Source organism: Peromyscus californicus, unplaced genomic scaffold, assembly GCF_007827085.1.
Source record: "Peromyscus californicus insignis strain IS unplaced genomic scaffold, ASM782708v3 Scaffold_14__1_contigs__length_90479793_seg_2, whole genome shotgun sequence".
Taxonomy (NCBI): Eukaryota; Metazoa; Chordata; class Mammalia; order Rodentia; family Cricetidae; genus Peromyscus; species Peromyscus californicus.
Window position 1 is genome coordinate 36,810,576 of NW_026294436.1, and position 21,383 is coordinate 36,831,958.

General features: G+C 40.7%; 1 protein-coding gene across 5 annotated transcripts in view; it reads left to right on the top strand.

Moving 5' to 3' along the window:
* The window catches only part of Trmt1l (tRNA methyltransferase 1 like), a 30,910-nt gene extending 15,742 nt beyond the window's left edge, over positions 1–15,168 (top strand). For 3 of the 5 annotated variants that reach the window (XM_052737160.1, XM_052737163.1, XM_052737164.1), the window contains 9 exons: positions 184–263; positions 4,625–4,868; positions 5,372–5,584; positions 7,229–7,419; positions 8,683–8,761; positions 11,427–11,593; positions 12,348–12,410; positions 14,475–14,601; positions 14,692–15,168. In XM_052737160.1, the coding sequence (XP_052593120.1) occupies positions 184–263; positions 4,625–4,868; positions 5,372–5,584; positions 7,229–7,419; positions 8,683–8,761; positions 11,427–11,593; positions 12,348–12,410; positions 14,475–14,601; positions 14,692–14,944 (1,417 nt within the window). In that variant the 3' untranslated portion in view covers positions 14,945–15,168. Of the gene's footprint in view, positions 1–183; positions 264–3,805; positions 3,911–4,624; positions 4,869–5,371; positions 5,585–7,228; positions 7,420–8,682; positions 8,762–11,426; positions 11,594–12,347; positions 12,411–14,474; positions 14,602–14,691 lie in introns of those variants that run through there. The other 2 variants (XM_052737165.1, XM_052737162.1) reach the window with 2 other exon arrangements.
* The last annotated feature ends 6,215 nt before the right edge of the window (positions 15,169–21,383 follow it).

Below are 21,383 nucleotides of genomic sequence, written 5' to 3' on the forward strand. Positions count from 1 at the left end.
TTATTAAATAAATGGATACTTGTTAAATAGAATTCAGTTAGATTCCTAGTTTAACCTCACAAAACTTAGAGGTCTTGAACTATCAATTTGGGAACCTATATGTGGCAGATAGGTATGTTCTTTATTCTACAAAGTTGAAACCATGATACAGCAAAGTTACTTCAGATTACTCCTTCTTTCTAGTCAAATAATATTCTGTACGTTGGCTGCTTTGGCTGAGGAACGAAAACCTTTGGAGTGTTTAGATGCCTTTGGAGCCACTGGTAAGTAAAAGAAAAATTTAATTTTCAAATTTATTTTTAGATGTATTTTGCCTGCATTAAATCCATGCAGTACTTTCAGAGGCCAGAAGAGGACATCAGATCTCCTGGAAATGGTGTTAAAGATGGACATGAGCCACAATGTGGGTGCTAGGTCCTCTGGAAAACCAGCTATTGCTCTTAACTCCAGGCCCTGTATAATGTCTTCGTGTCTAGCAAAATGTTTTCACGAGCTGCACGTGGTAGAACTCACCTTTAATCCCAGCATGTGGGAAGCAGAGGCGGTGAATCCCTGTGAGTCCAAGGCCAGCCTTGTCTACATAGTGAGTTCCAGGATAGCCAGAGCTGCATAGTGAGACCCTGACTCGAAAAAAAAAAGAAATTCAAATATTCACGTAAAAAAATTAAGATCCAAGGTAAGGTTTTCAATTTTTTATGAAAATTTTCAAAAAGATTCTATACAAAAATAAACAGTATAACAATGCGTCACTTCAAAAATAATTCACGAATGTTCAGTCTTGTTTTATCAATATCTCCACAAGTTCAGATTTCTTACATTAGTCTCTTTATTCCCATTAATTTAAAATAAATCCTGGACATAATATTTTATGTAAAAACTTAAGTAGGATTACTTAAAAGATAAGCCCTCACCCTCTCCCATCAATGCGTAGCTGACCTTCAGCTCCTCCATACTCAACTAGAAGGAATTTCCTAAAAATACAGCTATAATAGCATTATCATACCTAAAAAATTAAGACTAATTCAGACATCTAAATATTTTTAAAAATTCACATCAGAATCCAAAGAGTCTACATCTCTGTTATTGTTGCTATTGTTCTTTTGACACAGAGTCTGTGTAGCTTTGGCTGACTTGGAACTCACTGTGTACCCCAGGCTGGCCTCAAACTCAGAGATTCTGAATTCCACCTGCCTCTGCCTGGAATTAAAGGCATGCACCATCATGTCCAGCTAAGTCTCTTCTATGGTCTCCTGTCATTTTGAGTGTATAAGTGAGAGAGAGAGAGAGAGAGAGAGAGAGTGTTTGTGTGTGTGTGTGTGTATGTGTGCGCACAAACATGCATGTGTGATTGTGTGGTATTTATTGACAGAATCAGGTTTTTGACATATACTTTCTAGCCATCTAGACTTTTATTGTCTCATAATGGCTTCTGTAACATACGCCTATAACCTATATTTTTCCAAATTGTTCTTTTTCTCTGGCCTTGAACTGGCTATATGACTGAGTATGACCTTGAACTCTTGTCTCTCTTGTGCCTACCTCCCAAGTACTAGGATTGCACTATATGCTACCATGTCTGACAGGAAGGAAAAACAATGGCTTTTTTTGAAACAGAGTGAAGACCAGGCTAGCCATTGAACTCAGATCTGCCTGTCTCTGCCCCCCAAGTGCTGGGATTAAAGGGGTACGCCACCACACCTAGCCAGAAAAAATTTTGAAGAATATTTGTCCACTGTAGTCAGGTAATAGGTAATATCTTTTTGTGTTTTCCACTCATTTTTTATTATATTGAGAGAGTGTGTGGGGTATGTATGTGTGTAGGTCAAAAGACACCTGTCAAGAGTTAGTTCTCTCATTCCACCGTGGTTTCTGGGAACCAAACTCGGGTAGTTTGGCTTTCAAGGCAAGTGCTCTTACCTGCTGAGCCAGCTCACCAGCCTTTCTGTGTGTTTGGATGCTCACTGCCTGGCCTTCAGCATGTTATTTTGTTCTACTTTTGGCTTTCCAAGACTGGATCTCTCTGTTGCTAGGCTAGTCTAGAACTGACTGTTTAGCCCAAGCTGTCCTTGCACTGCTCCTCTTGCTACCATCTCCCAGTGCTAGGATGCTAGCCATCGTGCACAATCTAGTCTTCATTGAAATTAAAACCCTTTTCCTCAAAAGACCTTAACAATAGAGAAAAGAAAATAGAAGCAGGAATTTCTGAAAGGCCATTTGTGCTCGGCGCATGTCTTCATAAAGATTAACGGAATTACACTCTTGGGAAGTGTATATTGGGAGTGAAAGCATTTAAAAGCATGGACTTTGGGGTCAAAGTCCCTGGGTTCAAGTCCTGGCTTCATCACACGCTAGTCTAATGACCAAAAGAAATTATTAGTACTGTAACTCATTATCATCTGTAGTAATATATCCATTTAAAATGGTAGCAGTAATGAGGTAATTTTTCTAAGCTGAGCCATTTAAATGTGAACTTTGAATTTTTTTTTGTCTATGTGTATGTGTGCATGTGGATGCGTGTGTGCAGAGGTCAGAGGTCAACACTGACTATCTTCCTCAATTGCTCTCTACCTTGTCTTTTGAGTCTGGGACTCTCTCTGAACTTGGATGGAGTTCACTGAGTTGACTAGACTGGCCAGCCTGCAAGCCCTGGGAGCCCTATCTCCACCTCCCAGAATTTGGCTTACAGAGCCTTACTTGGTACACTTGGCTTTTCACGTGGAATTAAGGATCAAAACTCACATCCTCAATGTTTGTATACTAGCATTTTACTGACTGAGCTATCTCCCCAACTCTTTTTTATTCACTCTTTTCCACCACTAATTCTGTCTCAAATTAGCCACCAGCTTTGTTCTGATTTGGGTTGTGTGTGTGTGTGTGTGTGTGTGTGTGTGTGTGTGTGTGTGTGTGTGTGTGTGTGTGTGTGTGTGTTTTGTTTAGTTTTGAAACAGCAGCTCACTGCAGTGCTCGGGCTGACTTGGAACTCTGTGTACATCAGGCTGGTCTTGACCTCACAGACATCTGTCTTCCTCTATCTCCCTAGTGCTAGGATTAAAGGCGTATGCCACCATGCCCAGCCTGATTTATCTTTAATAATATAACTCACACTCCTTTCCCCTTCCACATCTACAGCTTAATGACCAGTCTATTGCAATAGTCTCTGTGTTTCCAGTCTTTTCCATTGCGTCACACTTACCATTGGCAAACAGCCGTTTCTCTGAGTTACATATGTTGATGTTACTTCTCAGTCAACAGCATGCATCTTGACTGCCTGAAGTCCAAAGTGCTCCGCCACAATTTAGTGCAACCTTCATAATATGATCCTCTTCCCTAATTTATTGCCATGTTTTTCCTTACATATTCTGTTTACCTTTTAAAACCTGAAGTTATGAAAGCTGATGCCTGCAAAAGGTATATTCCACATTTTTATAAACTGCTGTATCTGGCACCATTTTTTATTGGCTTCTCAACCATCATCTGGAATCCTGACCTCCTGGACCAGCATCATCAAAAGCAGAGCAGTCACTACGATACTTTTCTTTTTAATATGTCTTTGTAAATTGTTGGCAGCTCTGTGGCAGCCTCTCTGCACGTTCGTTCCCCTGAAAGGACAGTCGTAGAACTTACCCCACAAGTGGATTGTGAGAGTCTGAAAACAGTTACCTAGCGGCCCTAACAATAAATGAGGTTTTCTTTTCATTTGTGTAGTAGAGGATGTCGGTACTTCAGATAGTGTGTTAGAGATCCCTGTCAGTTGGTTTCTATCACCATCTCCAGGTGGAAAATGTCCTCTCTAGCAGCTCTGGGAAGCCGTGAGGAGAGCTACCTGATTGAGTTCTTGCTGCCCATGCAGAGTTGCTCCCTGAACTGCAGTGGTGTTTTGTGTGCTGTTTGAAAACTTTGGTCGAGAAAGGTTATTTCTTCTTCTTTCATTTTGTTGCTGTGCTGGTGTCAGAACGCAGGCGTGCATGTGGTGGGAGGGTCAGAGAACGACTTTGGGGGCTGTTTTCTCCTTCCACCATGGGTTCTGGGCTCAAGATCAGACTGTCTAGCTGCTCATAGAACATTTCCACGTCTGAGCTACCTCATTGGCCTGGAAGTTAGTTTTCATATTTAGGAGAGATGAGCATATCCGTGCATGCCTGTAACCCCTGCATGCAGGAGGCAGAAACAGGAGGATTGGTGATTCACAGCCAGCCAGAGTGGTGGCTCACGACTTTGATTCCGACACTTGGAAGTCAGAGGCAGATGGATCTCTGTGAGTTCAAGGACAGGAGTTCCAGGACAGCCAGGACTACTGACCCTGCCTAAAGATCAAGGCCAGCCTGAGCTACAATCAAAACACATTGTCTTTGTTATTTTTCTGGTCCTTGAGGGTAAATTTGAGCAGCAGGACATTCAACTTGCCATCTTCCTTTCCAGCAGGGTATTGCCCTCTTAGCATTCTGTACTCTGGGATTCATAAAGACATGAAGATTTGGAAGGGGTGTGTGTGTGTGTGTGTGTGTGTGTGTGTGTGTGTGTGTGTGTGTGTGTTACTTATAAAACACCTACCTTTTCAGTCATTAGTTATTATAATTTAAATGTATTTAATTTAAAGATTGTCTTCTCCTCCATTTCTCCCAAGGAATAATGGGATTACAGTGGGCAAAACACCTTGGAAATGCAGTCAAAGTTACAATTAATGACTTGAATGAAAACTCTGTGAGTTTGATTCAGAAAAACTGCCATTTAAACAAATTGAAAGTGGTGGTGGACAGTGAGGAAAAGGAAGAGGGTGATGCCCTGGAAGAAGATGGCACTCTTGGTGATATCCAAGTGACCAGGATGGATGCCAATGTGCTAATGCACCTGAGATCTTTTGATTTCATGTAAGTGAAGAACATTTGTCCAATGTAGGTTAAACAGGGCTGCTGGAGGTGGGTGCTTTCAAATTGAAGACATTTGTGGTGGTTTATTTTAATACAGTTTAATACAAGAGATAGTGGATATCTCTTGGCCTGAGATATCCAATAAGAAAAATTCAGACTTCCTGGGAATGAACTTTTCTTCTTAGGCTAATTTGTTCCCATGTGCTTGACATGTCATTGACTAATTTGTTATGTATTTATAAAACATAATTAAGTATTTAAAAATGATTGGCAAAGTACTTTTTTTTCTTCAGTTTTTTGAGACAGTCTTCCTGTTAGCCTAGTGGCTTCAAACTGAAAGTTCTCCTGCCTCCGCCTCCTGAGTGCTAGGATTACAGGTGTGTTGCCATCACACCTGGCTTGCAAGCTACTTTTGAATCTGGAATTTTATCATTAGAATAATATTGGTAAAATGTGGACTACTGATGCAAACTCAGATATGTGTATTTTCTTTCTGATTTTAGACACCTAGACCCGTTTGGAACATCAGTGAACTACCTAGACTCTGCATTCAGAAACGTAAGAAACCTTGGCATAGTATCAGTGACTTCTACAGATATCAGTTCCTTATATGCCAAGGCACAGCATGTTGCCCGGCGTCACTATGGATGTAACATTGTCCGAACAGAGTATTACAAGGAGCTAGCAGCCAGAATTGTCGTAGCTGCTGTGGCAAGGTACCAGATTGCCAATGGTGACCTCATATGTTTTGGTGTGACTCATGATTTTGAAGAGAATGATACTACGAATGAGTGCTTACTTTTTAAAATAGTGTGTGAATTTTTTAATTCTATATCCCTTATATGTAATTTTGATTTGATTTATTTTAGTGGTTTTAATTTTATGGTGTCTTTCTTTTTATACATGTATTCATTTATTTTGTGTGTTTATGTAGGTGCATGTGTGGAAGTCAGAGGACAGCTTGGGATAGTCAGTTCTCTCCTTCCACCTTGTGGGTTCTGGGAATCAACCTCGGTTATCAGGCCTGGCAGCCAGCACCTGTACCCACTGAGCCATTCTGATGGCCTGTTACTCTGTGTTTTGTTAGAATTTAAATGTTTATATCTGAAATAATGAAAGTGGAAATTAATTTTAGACCTGTCTTAATTCAATGATTATAGCAGTAAGGGAGAGGCAGCAACATAAAAAGGAGAAACAGAAGTTCCTTTTAGATTCATAAGCTGTTTGAAAGATCATTTCATCTTCAAATAGTCTGAATAGAATGATGGCTTCTAACTTGATTCTGAAAATGACCTTGTAAAACAGGAAGATCTTTCTGTATCTCCCTACGAGTTTGAAAGTATCAAAATGAAGGAAGACTATTACCTACTTTGTACAGAATTTTATGCTACAAAAAATATTTTTTCAATATTTACTTGTGTGTGTGTGTGTGTGTGTGTGTGTGTGTGTGTGTGTGTGTGTGTGTGTATGCCACATGCGTGCAGAAACCCACCAGGGTCAGAAGAGGGCATCAGATCCTCTGGAACTAGAGTTATAGGTGGTTGTGAGCCACCATGTGGGTGCTGGGAAATGAACCTAGGTTTTCTGCAAGAGCAGCAAGCACTCCTAACTGCTGAGCCATCTTTCCAGCCTCCTGTAAGAATAACTTAATAGTGGTGCAATTGTCCCTTAGAGGATCAATAATGGATGATCGGCCCATTCACTTGCAAACCCAAACACAAGTTCTGCAGCATTCAGATGAAAATTCCTACCTCAGCATAATTGCTGGTTGTTAGTCTTCATAGGTCTTCAGCATATGTTAGGTGAGCAACAACCTGATGCACAGTTTGCACATGACGCTGGGTACTCAAAGCGTTCATAAGAGCAAGTTTGGAAATGGGGTATCTTGTAGATCTTAATCCAGAGACTCTGTAAAACTACTGGAGGAAAGGGCTCTGACTATTTTTCACTGCATATTCAGCTAACATATAATCCTGCATATAGTCAGTATTCAATAAATACATAGGATTTGGAAGTTTTTTTTTTTTTTTTTTAGGAAAAAAATAGATTAAACTCAGACTAGTAGTCGTGACTACAGAGGACAGTCATGCTGAATGACAGAGATGCAGTCCTATCACAAAGCTATTCTAAAGGGTTTTGAAACGTCTAGAGACTGAAGACCTTGCCTAACAACCCTCATTTCCTGCATTTCCGTTTGTATGTAGGTTATGGTAATGAGCCTTTGAAATCACTGCTACTAAAGAGTGACTTTCTCCCAGTCCACCCTAGTTTGCTGTCCAGGTTAGTTCTGTCAGTACAGAGCTATACAAAGGAAATGGAGAGCCGGGAAAATAGTCTGTGGCTCTTTTGTTTTTAAACAGAGCTGCAGCGAGATGCAACAAAGGTATAGAAGTGCTGTTTGCAGTGGCCCTGGAACACTTTGTGCTGGTAGTTGTGAGAGTCTTAAGGGGGCCTACTTCAGCAGATGAGACTACCAAGAAAATCCAGTACCTGATCCACTGCCAGTGGTGCGAAGAGAGGATTTTTCAGAAGGATGGGAACATGGTAGAAGGTGAGTTGACGTCCCCGGAATGGCCATGGCGTGGAAGCCCTTGGTGAGTGAGCCTTCCTCACGTCCTAACTGGGCACCCTGGGCTTGGCTTTCAAACGGTACTGCTGGGAGCTGAAGCACTCTTGCCCGGCCCTTTCTTGAAGCATCTCGAGATAACATAGTTTTTCCACTGTTAACTCATTCTAGGAACATAAATCAGATTACCTATGTGTCTAGACTATTATAAATTATTAATTTTATAAAAATTATTTTCATGTTTCTGGCTAAGTATAAATGTTTGAGTCCCTGCTGTATGCCAGGCCTTAGAACACAAGGAAAACGGCAGCTCGTGCTCTTAGAACACTGTGTGATTGCTTTCTTGAGATACAGCAACAGTCTTACCCACTGTTGTCTTCTTAAGTTCTTGGTATTTGTTACTGTGAATTTTTTTTAATATATATGGGTGTTTTGCCTAAATATATATCTTGGTATGTGTCTGGTACCTGCAGAGGCCGGAAGAAAGCATTGGATCTCCTGGAACTGGAGTTACAGACAATTGTGAGCCTCTGTGGGTGCTGGGAATCAAACCCAAGTCCTCTGGAAGAGCAACCAGTGCTCTTAATTGTTGAGGTGTCTTTTTAGCCGTTGAGTATGAATTTTTCTAAGAATGCTTTATAAATTAAAGTTGTCTACCCCTTGCTGTATAAATTGCCAGTATTTTTCCCTTGCTTCAGCGTGCTTCTTTTTTTTTTAACTTAGGTTTTAAGACAAGCCATTAGGTCTGCCCTTTCTCCCTTCTTCTTAGTCATTTTTGTTCCAGGGATGTACTCTAGGATTCTCCAAATACTCCACTTAGTATCATCTCCCAGGTGATGCCTTCGCTCTTTGAAGAGAATCCAGGAGGCCTGAACTGGCTTCAGCCCAAACAGACCATGGGGATTTGATCCAGTCTTAAGCATGCATCCTTTCTCACAATATGGCACTGGGCACACTTCTGAACAAAAGCATCTTCTTTCTCAACATCACCCATTCTTAATTCATTCCATCCACACTGCTCAATGCTGCCAACATTTCCACCCGAAGCTGGACACCCTCTCTGATTGAAATTTTTAACAGTGCCTACCTTCAAAAAGTTTTTAAGGATTACGTTTTCAAATACAGAAAAAATTCTTAGCACAGTACTGGTACACACACAGTAGGTCCTCAGTATCTAGTTATTAATATAAGAGTTATGCCACTTACATTTGTCATTTATTTTTATATTTTTACGTTTTGTTTTTACAGAAAACCCATATAGACAGCTGCCCTGTAACTGTCACGGAAGCATGCCTGGCAAGACCGCAATAGAACTCGGGCCTCTGTGGTATGTGCCTAAACACAGTATTCAGGGTTCATTTACTGGTTGTCAGCTTTGAAGTCTAAGCAAAATGACTCCCCTTCACCTGTGAACCCGAGGTATTTTCAGATTTCCTCTAGTTTTCTAAAAGATAGTAGAGCAAAGATAAGCTGGATCTCCAAACTAAATAACCTGTGTCTAAATAGTAAGAAGGAGGCTGTTTTGTTTTGTTTTTGAAGATGATGTCCCTGGGGTGAGTTGATGTCTCAGCAGTTCGGAGCCCTTGCTGCTTTTGCAGAGGGTGGGCATTGGCTTCCCTGCACCCATCAGGTGCTCACAATTCTCTGTAACTCCAGCTCCAGGGAGTCTAGCACCCGCTTCTGACCACTCCCCTCACAGGCACCTGCACGCACATGCACATACCCCCACACACACCTCATTAAAAATACAAGAAATCGCCGGGCGGTGGTGGCGCACGCCTTTAATCCCAGCACTCGGGAGGCAGAGCCAGGCGGATCTCTGTGAGTTCGAGGCCAGCCTGGGCTACCAAGTGAGTTCCAGGAGAGGCGCAAAGCTACACAGAGAAACCCTGTCTCGAAAAACCAAAAAAAAAAAAAAAAAAGAAATCTTTTATTTTAAAGGCAGAGTCCCACACAGTAGCTCAGCCCTGGCCTCAAACTTGCTATGATTTGTTTTTGTTGTTGGTATTGTGTGCATGCCGTGGTGCAGTGTGAAAGGCAAAGGACGGCCATGATCAGGCCTCACCCTCTGCTGGGTTTGAAACTGGGCCTCTTGTTTTCCCACTGCACCTGCCAGGCTACTGGGTACAAGAGCCTCGGGATTCTCCTGTCTCCACCATGATGCAATGAATCCCTCAGAAAAAGTCGGAGAGTGAGCGAGCCAGCCCTACCTTCCAGTACTTTCCTGACTAGATCATCTCTCACACAGTGATCCTACTCACTGCTCACAGAACAGAAATTGTGACTAACAGGTTGTTGCCTCCAGAAAGATGATCTAGCCCAGCCAGCTCCCTCATTTTATGAATGAGGAAATTATGAGATGGTATTTTTTTAGTGCTTGCTAAAACTGACCAAAATAATAATAATTACTATTATTATTATCATCATTATTATCATTATTATTATTAAGCTGGAGCCAGAATTTAGTTTTTCCAGCTTCCAGGCCTGAGTCTTGCCCTTGACTTCCAACTCAGCCATCATTCATGTTCTTACTGTCATCCAGAGCCTCTTCCCTCTCCCCAAACCTCAGTTTAGGTTAGACTTCCCATATCAAGTCTTTCAGTGTTCGACCTAAATAATCCCTTCAACATATCTTACATTGTCTTACATTGACTACTCATTTTATACTTTTTTTTTTTTTTTTTTTTTTTTTTTGGTTTTTCGAGACAGGGTTTCTCTGTGTAGCTTTGCGCCTCTCCTGGGACTCACTTGGTAGCCCAGGCTGGCCTCGAACTCACAGAGATCCGCCTGGCTCTGCCTCCCGAGTGCTGGGATTAAAGGCGTGCGCCACCACCGCCCAGCTCATTTTATACTTTTAAATGATCCTTTAGTATGTGCTTACTGTTTAATATTTGTATTTACTAGTTTATAGCTACTACTCAGTGAAGACACTTTGTGCAAGGCATGATACATAGGCTGGCTCATTCCTATGACAAGTTTGGGAGTTTTATTAACAGTATCATGATAAGCAATGTAAGACTCAGAAGGAAAGATGGGGCCTGATGGTGTAGGCCAGTAACAGCTACTCCTGAGGCAAGAGGATCACAAGGTCCAGGCCTGCTATACAGTGAGTTTTTGGACTACAGCTGTGAATTCAAGGCCAGCCTGGGCAACTTAGTGAAACTGTTGAGGAGAGGGTGGTATAAATAGAAAGAAAAAAGGCGGAAGATAGAGACTCAGTGGGCAAGCACTTGTCTAGCATGCATAAGGCTCTAGTTCAAACTCTAGTCCTGGGAGAACACAGTAGTTAGTACGCAAGATGACCTCCTCTGCTAGTAGGTGGCTAGGATTGGAAGTTCTGTCTTAGAATTCACATTTTGTCAACTGTGCCTATGCTGCTCCAGTTAATGCAAGCATTCACCTCTGAGCCTTGTTGAAACAGGGCCTTACTGTGTAGCCTCAACTAGCCTGGAACGCCCTGTGTAGAACAGGCGAGCCCTAAAGTCACAAAGATCGCCTGTCTGCTTCCTCAGTGCTGGGTTTAGAGGGGTGGTGGCACCCTGGGCCATTTTTTAACTACAGTCCTCACATAGGCACCAAAATGGAGATTGACTGTTACTTGCTAGAGTGTGCACTGTGAAAATGTATGTTTTGTATTATGTTCTGTTTACATTGTAGAGTTTTACGGGCTTTTAATGGAGTCAAATTGTCTTTTCTGTTGGACTGTGTTCTCCACATACCCACTTCATGTTTCATAGTACTCTACAACTTATGAAGGCCAATAAATTCTTGTTGATTTTATGTGAATTAAAGTTTTTGGCTAATCTTAATAGTTTACAGAGCTAACATGATAAAAAGGGTGAGAAATTATTATATAAACTACTAAATTAGAAATTCCTGAATTTCAATATTATTCTATCTTATAATCTGTTATATATTTTAGTTATGGAAAAAAATTTTAAGAAAATAAACATTTCTCAAACCCAGTTACTATTTATTCTTTTTTATTCCAGGTCAAGTTCCCTTTTCAATACTGGATTCCTAAAAAGAATGCTCTTTGAATCTCTTCACCATGGTTTGGATGACATTCAGCCCCTAATAAAGACGCTAATCTTTGAATCAGAGTGTACTCCCCAAAGTCAGTGTTCAGTTCATGCACCTTCAAATCTCAACAAGCAAGGTGACGCTAGCTTACTAGATTATCCTTGATATTATAATCAAAATAATGTAATATGCTTTAAACATTTGGTTGTTACTTTTTTTCTTGGAGGCAAGGTCACATATAGCCTAGGTTAGCCTTGAACTCCATATCTTCCATAGGTAACTATATATAGTATAGCCCAAAATTTTGGTAATACCCATTGAAAGGCAGAAAATTGATTCATGTCACTCAGTAAAGCTTCTTACTCCTTACATAGGCATTTGTCAGTTCTCCTGGCTTTGATATAAGGGGAGGGCAAACCAGTCTCTGTGCTTCCTAAAAAAGAGGCTGCTATTACAGACTTAAAATACATCATTTGCATTTGTTTTGAAGACGGGGTCTTACTGCGTAGCTAGGCTGGCCTCAGAGATCTACCTGCCTGTACCTTCCAAGTGCTGAAATATAAGATGTATGCCACCATGCCCAGCCTCAAATACATTTTTTAAATTTAATATTATTATTACTGCCACGTATGTGTGTGTATGATAGGCACATGTGTGGAGGTCAGAGGACAGCTTTACAAAGTCAGTTCTGTCCTCCTTTACATGGGTTCTGGGAATTGAACTCAGATTGCAAGAGCTTTTACCTGCTGAGCTATCTCACTGGCCCAGAAAGTTAAAAAATACCATTCTTGTATATTCAAAAATGTGGAAGGGATTTCCAGGTTTATTTAAACATTAAATTGTTACTTAATGTCATCTATAAATATTTTTCCCATTTGTTTTTATTTTAGAAGAAAATGGTGTATTTATTAAAACTACCGATGATACCACAGTAGATATTTACAGTGCACAGGGTATGTATATATTGTACTATGTAACTATTAAGTATCAGTGCATTCTAAATGTGTCTTAAATACAGATTTAAAAACAGAACATGGATAGCATTAAAGCTGAAGAGCAGTAGTCTGTAATTACAAGCTGTAATATTGTAGTAGTGATTGCTCACTTAGTCAATGAAAAGAAAGCTTACGATTCCTGTTAAGAGTATATGGTTTAATAACTTGCTGATCATGTCATTTAGCATCTTCAGCTTATTTGATAGAATGCAAATAACTGAAAAGGATCGTGTCCTGAAAAGCAGATTGACAAAGCAGCATTCTGGTGTGCTGTACAGCACCTGACTCTCAGAACATGCCACCTCATTGTGTTGGTGGTGGAACCTTTACCAGAGTCTTCATTTTTAGCAGAAATGTCTTCAGTCTTTTTAATAGAAGGTCAAACATAAGTATGCTTTAACATATTTTCAATCTGTAAGATCTTTCTTACATCTAAGATAAGGAAATCAACTAATCTCTGTGGGCTATGCTGTAGCCGTAGATCTTTATGGTTGTTATATGAAGACTACCAGTACCCCACAGGTGAACAGAAAATCCATGTGCTGCTTCTAATAGTTACTATTAAGGTGTTATGTCAGATTTCTTCATCACAGGCTTTTCTGTAATTTGTTCTACATGTGGGTGTATTCTTTTTTCATTACATGTCACATTGATGTCATGTAACACTATAATCCAATTTTACTTATCTGGTTTAATTTAATTTGGAAGTCCCAAGTCACCATTTTTGTTTTATTATAAAAAGGAAACAGTTCAACAGTAATTTATCTTTGGCTATCATCTACCATTTTCATGCACTGTATTTGCCTCCTGGGCACTTACGTTTAAGCAGGTGTCCATTGTTTGTCCTCAAGAAACAGCACGTGAGGAGAATACCTACATATAATCAAGGCTTAGCTGGGTACCATGACACAGTCCTGTAGTGCCAGCAAAAGGAGGTTTGGGCAGGAGGATCTCTTGAGCTTACAGCTTTAAAACAAAGCCCTTGTTTAGCCTGGACAAGAGTAAGACCTATCTAATACATAGTAATCATAGGCTGAATGTTCACACAAAATTTCCTTATAGTATTCAAAGTCTCAGTTACTCTGTGTGTGTGTGTGTGTGTGTGTGTGTGTGTGTGTGTGTGTGTGTGTGTGTGTGTGTGTATCTGTGCACATGCACACACTCAAGCCTTTTAGAAAGATAAACTGCCAGAATAACCTGTTTGCCTCCTTTCACCTAAAATGGAGAGACTAAGTGATGTTGAGAAGTAGGCAATGAGATCAGTCTGTGTTAGCACTCTTAAAATTTAGGTGTTTTAATTCTTGTCTGTATTTATTGTCATTCACCCACTCTCTGAACAATAGCAAAGTCAGGGTCTTGTTTTGTAAATGTTCACTTTTAATGATGTATATACTAGGGGGGATGTGCACGTGTGAGTGCAGTTAAGTCAGAGTCTAGAGAAAGACACTGGATCCCGTGGATTCCGAGTAATGAATGGGCAGCTGTGAGCCACCATGTGGGTGCTGAGAACTGAACCCCAGTCCTCTCCATGGGCCATTTCTCTTACCCTTCTTGATTTTGATGTTTTAATTTTTTTTTTTTTTTGAGAATTTCATACATGATGGTTCTGTTTTTGTTTTTCACATTCATTGAGGACTTACTATATCAGTAAAGCAGATGTGAAAAAATGAATGACATTGTCCCTAGGAACTTAGAATATAATTTAGAGAGAGGATTTATACATACACAAGACCTGCATGCGAGAAACAAGGAAGAAGAAAGACAGGATTTAGTCAGGCTCTGGTGGTGGTGTGTGGACTCTAGGGAACGGTGATGTAGTGGGCTCTAGTTCATAAACAGGCTTCAGACAAGAAGTGGAAATAGTAGAGGCTTAAGGAAGGGAGAAGGAAGTCCTGACTCAAGCAACAGCTGGACAAATTCCACGAGTGAAGGACAGTGAGAATCCTGTAACCAACAAGGTTATGAAGCATTCCACCTGCAGTTTTTAAGAGCATGCTTATTGTGTGTGTGTGTGTTTTCCAGGAAAGAGGAAAAGCAGTGAAATGACCATAAATACAGCCAAGAAGCAGAAGACGGACGTCAGCGCTGCACATCCCCCCTTCTATTACAACATCCACAGACACAGCATCAAAGGGATGAATATGCCAAAGTAAGGCAGCCAGACAGCACGTTTGCTTCATATTTTAATAGCATTGTGATGTAAGTAAAAACCTAATAACCTTTCCTCTCCCGATTGCAGGTTAAAAAAGTTTCTGTGCTGTCTCTCCCAAGCAGGCTTTAGAGTAAGCCGAACTCACTTTGACCCCATGGGCATTCGCACAGACGCACCTCTGGTGCAGTTTAAGTCCATCCTGTTGAAGTACAGCACCCCCACTTACACCGGGGGCCAGTCGGAAGGTTCCGTGCAGACGGCACCCGAGGAGACGGTGGCTGACGGGGTTGAAATGTCGGTGAACGACAAAGCAGAAGCAAGCGGCTGCAGAAGGTGGTGAACCCAGAAGCCTTTCTTCTCAGGTTCTACGCCGGCCCAGTGATTCTGTACCAACTGTAATCCTTTTTTTATTCTTTCAACGTAGTGAGATAAGAGAAAAAATTTAAAAAGCACTGTTTTCATTCAGAAAATTGGCTGTTTCTGACTTGGCTGGTGTGAGAGCTTTGCTTTTTAAGTTTTTATTATTTTAAAGAAAAAAATTTAATAAAAACATTTCATGATGAAGCCAAGTTTCTGACTGGGCTCACGCCACTGTTCAGTAGTTTAGAAATTTTTCACATGTATCTCTTGGAAATTTGAGCATATTCTGAAAGTCATCCTTTATTTCTTCTGGTACCAGGGATCAAACCTAGAGGCTCAGTCTCTCAAGTAGCTGGAATGCAGGCATGCACCAAGTGCCCAGCTTAGCATTTATTCTTCTTAAGGACATCTCCACTGGTTTATGGTGTTTATTCTTATATATAACACACAGATAAAGCTGGAGAATGACCCTGTATAGAATAGTAAGAATAATGAATGTTCTTCTAGATGACTCACTTAAAACACAATACTACAATATTTTCCTACTTTTGAGAAATTATACTTCTCATTGATTGATTTCCTTATAGCTTTTGAGAAATTTAGTACTTGCCTGCTACAAAACTGTATTTTTTACAAGTTTATATTCTAGATGACTAAACTTCAGAATAAGATTTTTGTCAAAATAACTGATGTCATTGTCATAATAATGCCTACAAATACAAAATCGCAGAGATTTTATTATAAAACAGTTTAGTTGACCCTTAGGTGCCCCAGCTAATGCATACACCAATGTCCATTGGCTTAGCCGTGCCACCACTCAGAAGTTAAGATTTGCCATCTCAAGAGAGGCGTGGAGCTGGAGAGATGCTCTGCAGTTAAGAGCACTTGTTGCTCTTGCAGGACCCAGATTCTGTTCCCAGCCCCCACATGGAGGCTCCCAGCCATCCCTAACTCTAGTTCCAGAGGACCTGATGCCCTCTTCTGAACTCTGAGGGCACCAGACACGTGTGGTTGGCAGGGCTGGTTTTGTTTTGAGATATCCATACATTGTTTTGTAAGTAGCACAGACTAACATAACCATTAAGATTAGGAGGGGAAAAAAAATCTTGTTTCCATTAATAAATATTCTTGTGTCATTTGAAGAATTTAGATTTAAAGACTTGATACAAAGTTTAGGACTCTTGTTTTAAGGACTGAATCCATATTTCCCCATCAGTATTCCTCAGGGGAAGCCTGGGAGAGAAAATTACAACAGAAAGTACAAGCAGAACACTGGGTGATGGGGAAGGAATTAGAGGAAATACAGCACTACCCTGGCAGAAGTAAAGGAAGAAATGCTATTACAGCACACTCCCAAAAGGGTTTTTCCTCCCTCGACTAATACAATTCATTTCGGTCAAATTTAGGACGAGGTGAGGTGCAAGTTAGCTTTGCCCACAGGTTTCGCCCACTTCAATTACTAATGTATATAAAGCAACGTTCTTTTAAAAATACTTAATTACTATAGTACTATAGAGCAGATTAGCAAATAAACATTTACCTATCTGATTCAATACATATTTCGTTAAACTGAATATTTTAATCTCAAATTTTGCTAAGTGTGCATTAACCTGATTATACTGAGCAGTTCTGAGTTGAATGTTATGCAAAAGACGAATTTGGTGGTGAGGGGAGGGGTTGTTGTTGGTTTTGTTCTTTGGGTTTCTTTTGTTTTGTTCTTGAAACAGGGTCTGACTACAGCACTAACTGACCTGGACCTCACTATGGAGACCAGGCTGGTTTCAAATTCAGAGAACTTCCAGCCTCTGCCTCTTGAGTGCTGGAATTAAAGGTCTGTGCTACCACACCCTCCTTTAAGAGCCTAATTTGACACAGAAGTATGTGATTTATCATCATCTGAAATACATTTAAGTAATATATTTACATATAAAAGCAAACAAAAACTGTGATTAGGCACTGTATCAATCTAAGAGAAAATACTGAAAAACTCCATGTCTCAGAGGCTCAGCAGTTAAGAGCCCTTGTTCTTGTAGAGGATCTGTGTTTGGTTCTCGCCCCTACATGGTACACAAAACTATCCATAACTCCAATTTTAGGGAAACCAGTGCTACCTTCTGACCTAACTGGGTTCAAGTACACAGATGTGGGCAAAACACTCAGATACATTATTTTAAAAGGTTTTTAAATGTCGAGGAAAATAGTATTAGCAATTTTGTCCCCATAACATAGTCATTCAAGATACTGTGCTTGAGATGGCTACATTGTAAAGTAATGTAACTAACCCTTCATTAAATCCTAAGAAAGCAGGCTGGAGGTGTAGCTCAGTGATGGGAGTACTTGCCCATTTACAAAGCCCATAACTCAATCCCCAGCACCGCAGATACACTAGCATGTTGACAATGCTAGCAGCTTATGTTCATACACTAGCCAGAAAAATGGTAGAAGAAAGCAAAGGTGGTTTTTAGGGCCACTGTGATGAACTTGGGCCAGAATTCTGCTTACTGTAGACTCCCATAAAACTAGCTCTAGTTTCCAGAATTTAGAATTAACTCCAGACCAGATGAGTACTCTGCACAGCATGAGAATTCTGTCTGCACCATATTTCTCTGCTAAAGAGCTGCAGGTGACTCTAACTGCTGAGTGCAGTATGGACAAGACTTGAGGTGGTATCAGGATTCTTTCACAAAGGACTTGGAGAAAATACTAAAATTAGGTCTGGGTGAATGGTTGTAATTACTCTGGCTTGTCACACCTACATTTTTCAGGTATGTAAATCAAATAGGATTAAGAAATTGGTTTGCTCCCATGATCACTTGATAATTAACCAAGTCCCAACTATGTATTAGGTCTACTGATAAACCTAACAAATAACCTAATAAATAACCATACCCTCTCTTGTAGTCTAGTAGTTACTAATATCCCGGTTGGTCTACAAAGAGAGTTCCAGGGCAGCCAGGGCCGTCACACAGAGAAATCCTGTTTCCAAAAAGAACAAAAAAAAAAAGCATTTGAAAGTATTGATTGCTTGTATTTGTGAGAACAATACATGGTGTCTTCACAAAAATTACACAATCTTTAGCAGTTCTTATTACTCCCATTTCACAGAGTAAGGCAAAATACAATTGCAATAGCTTTCTCAAACACTACTCTGAAACTGTCACGCACATGAGCTTTCCAGACCCTACGTGGACCGTGTGCTTTTAATCTATGAATTATCTTACTTATTACTACAGACATTACAAAATAAAAGTGTTGAATTGAACACAGACAGTCAGGCAGAAACTTTGGAACAGAATTGGAATGTCAACTGCTACCTACTATGCATTCTCCACTTACTAAACCTCTTAATCACGTTTTATACTCAGTAAGTTATGCATCTGTGGGAAGCATTTAATTCAACTTCATTCTCATTTTGTATGGCCAAAGTTTTCTAAGGACTTAGTTTCAGATTGATAGCAAAACTGTTGCAAAGGAAAATCCTCTGAAGAGGGGCTGGAGAGATGGCTCAGAAGTGAAGAGCTGCCTGCTCTTCCAGAAGACCTGGGTTCAAAAAACCAGCATCCACATGGCAGCTCACAACTGTCTGTAACTTCAGTTTCAGGGGAATCTCATACCAATGCACATAAAATTTAAAAAAAAAAATTATTTAAAAAAAAATCCTCTTAAGATAGCTGATAAAAAATACCAAACTCCAGTTGCTCATTAACCAGTTAGAAAAATCTCAATACATGTGAGACTCTATCTTGAGCAGGTCCAATTTGGCAAATATTTTCCTGTGTATCTTCAAATATAAAGCATTCTTTTTTTAAATTTTATTTTACAATACAATTCGGTTCTACATATCAGCCATGGATTCCCTTGTTCTCCCCGCCTCCCGCCCCTCTCCCCTTCCCCCCAGCTCACCCCCCATTCCCACCTCCTTCAGGGCAAAGCCTCCCCCAAGGACTGAGATTAACCTGGTAGACTCAGTCCAGGCAGGTCCAGCCCCATAACAGACAAGATACTGGTCAGAGTGGAACGGAAGTATTTTGCTTAGGCACAGAAAGACAGTGACTTTTATTGTCTTTGTTTTTACCAAACAATAAATATACATTTAGCAAGTCAAATTAATTATTTGGAGAAGAGGGAATAGATCTAAGATGTATTATCTTAAGTGTGTTGTTAATCTTCATCTAAACATCAACCACTAAATTGCTGTCGTCATATAGGTCTTTATGTTGTTGCCTGTATTTTTGCACTGGCGTCTACTCATCTCTTCCTCTGCTCCGTGCAGGCAGTGTCTGTGTCTGAAGGTGCCTCTCGTTCTAATTGTTAGTCTTGGTTCACTAGGAGTTCTTGGTTAAATTGGTGCTGTTGGGCTGTTTCTTCAGGAGAGGCTTAGTCAAACCAGTGTTAGTGGGTTCTGTCTCTGGGAGTTGTTCCCAGTTGGTGTAGAGTGTGTTTATGGTTTTAGTGGTTGTTAGGTTCGTAGGGGTTAGTTTTTTTTGTTTGGGGTTTTTTTGGGTTTTTTTTTTGGTGGGGGAGCAGGGAAAGGTAGCTGTCTGGTCGCTGGGACTCCGATGGGTAGGGCCGAGGGGCTAGAGACCTGATCTGCCGGTCTGGAGATGGGAGCTTACCTGTTCTCAGTCGGTGAAGTGTATACTTACGATTCTGGCGATCTGGTTGGTGCCTTCTTTTGTGTTCTCAGGTCACGTTTTGCTCATTCGTCAACTCCTCAGCTGATCGTTTCCTCAGACTTCAAACTATAGGATTCTGAATCCTCTCCCAGATGGATTTCAGCTGAGCAGGGTAGTCTCACCAACACCTCCAAGTTGTTGGGTTTCAAAGGATCAACAGCTGGGCCTTGGGTTGGCCTCAGAGTGTTCAGATCCGTTCTGGTCTCATCCCACGGAGACGCTCCTTCCCCGGGTGTTGGGATTAAGATTAAGGGCGTCCCTGTTCCAAGATCTTGATTAAGAGCTTGTTTTCACTAACTCCTCAGCGGGTAATAGCTCAGTTTCTGGTCTTTATTACAACTGCGTCTCGGCCGCCTGCCTGCCTCTGCGGCCACCGCTCCGCTTCCAACAAATAAATTGAATGATGATTTGAGATACCTGAGCTGATGTTTTCTGGGCATCCTACAATACTCGATGTATATCAATTTACATGTTGGGAGGGGACAGTGCTGGGAAACCTGGGCTTTCATAAAGGCACAAATGCCATTGATGAAGGATCTATTTTCATGACCTAAAGAATCTCCTCACCCCCAAAACTATTAGGTTGTATTTCAACAAGAATGGAGGGCATGCCCTTTTTCATCTTTTTTTTAACCCCTAACTCCACCTGTCATTCCCTGACCCCGTTCCCTGGAGACCACCATTCTCTATGCTTAGTTTAGTTTGCTCAGATTGCATGTGTGAGATCACGCTTTCTGTCTTTCTGTAGCTTGTTTATTCACTTGACCATAGCACCATCCACATTCATCCATGTTGTCACAACATAATTTTCTTCTGGTGTTCCAACAGATGTATGTACACTTGTATACACATTCATTCACCAATGCTATGTAAATAAACATGAATGCAGATCATCTTAGTGCCTTTATTTCATGTGGACAGATGTGCTTTGAGTGAGAAATGTCCTCCATAGACTTGGGAATTGGCCACTTGATTCCCAGTTGGTGTCACTGTCTAGGGAGGTTTAGGTGACGCTGCCTTGCTAAAGGAAGTATGTCACTAGAGGTGGCCTTTGAGATACACAGCCTTACCCTACCTTGTCCAGTTCCCTCTACTTGTTGCCATGCCTCCCCATGTTGGGACTCTTACCCTTCGGAAACCATAAGCCCACATAAAAAAACGCTTCCTTCTGTAAGTTGCATTGGTCGTGAAATTTTATCAAAGCAACAGAAAAATATTTCTAGTTCTAATTCTGTCATGGATTTTTTTTTTTTTTTTTGTGGTGAATAAGTGCATAAAATATACCCAATGCGTCTAACTGTAGCTAGCATGAAACTCGATATGTAGACCAGGCTGGCCTCAAACTCAAAGATGGACATGCTTCTGTTTCTTGGGTTTAAGTGTGCACAACCACACCCAGATGAGCTCTTCATTCACTATCTGAGGGACCGCTACAGTTTTCCATAATGGCTACACTAACTTACCTCTCACAAACACTAATCTTTGTTCTGATAGTAGCCCTTCTACACTTTCTGATTATAGTGACTTGGTAGGGACAATTCAGTCTATGCAAAAACATTTCTCCATCACCTCTTCATCTTAGTGGCTTTTGGAGCTGTGGTGTATCTCGCAGTGTACTCTTTTTGTCCAAACAGCTTTACTTGCAAATGTTCATTGTGCAATGTGGTGTTGGTCTGGCTCAAGGCTCTGGTATACAATCAATACTGGACCCTCACCAAAACTCCTTTCGGTGTTGCCCCTGGA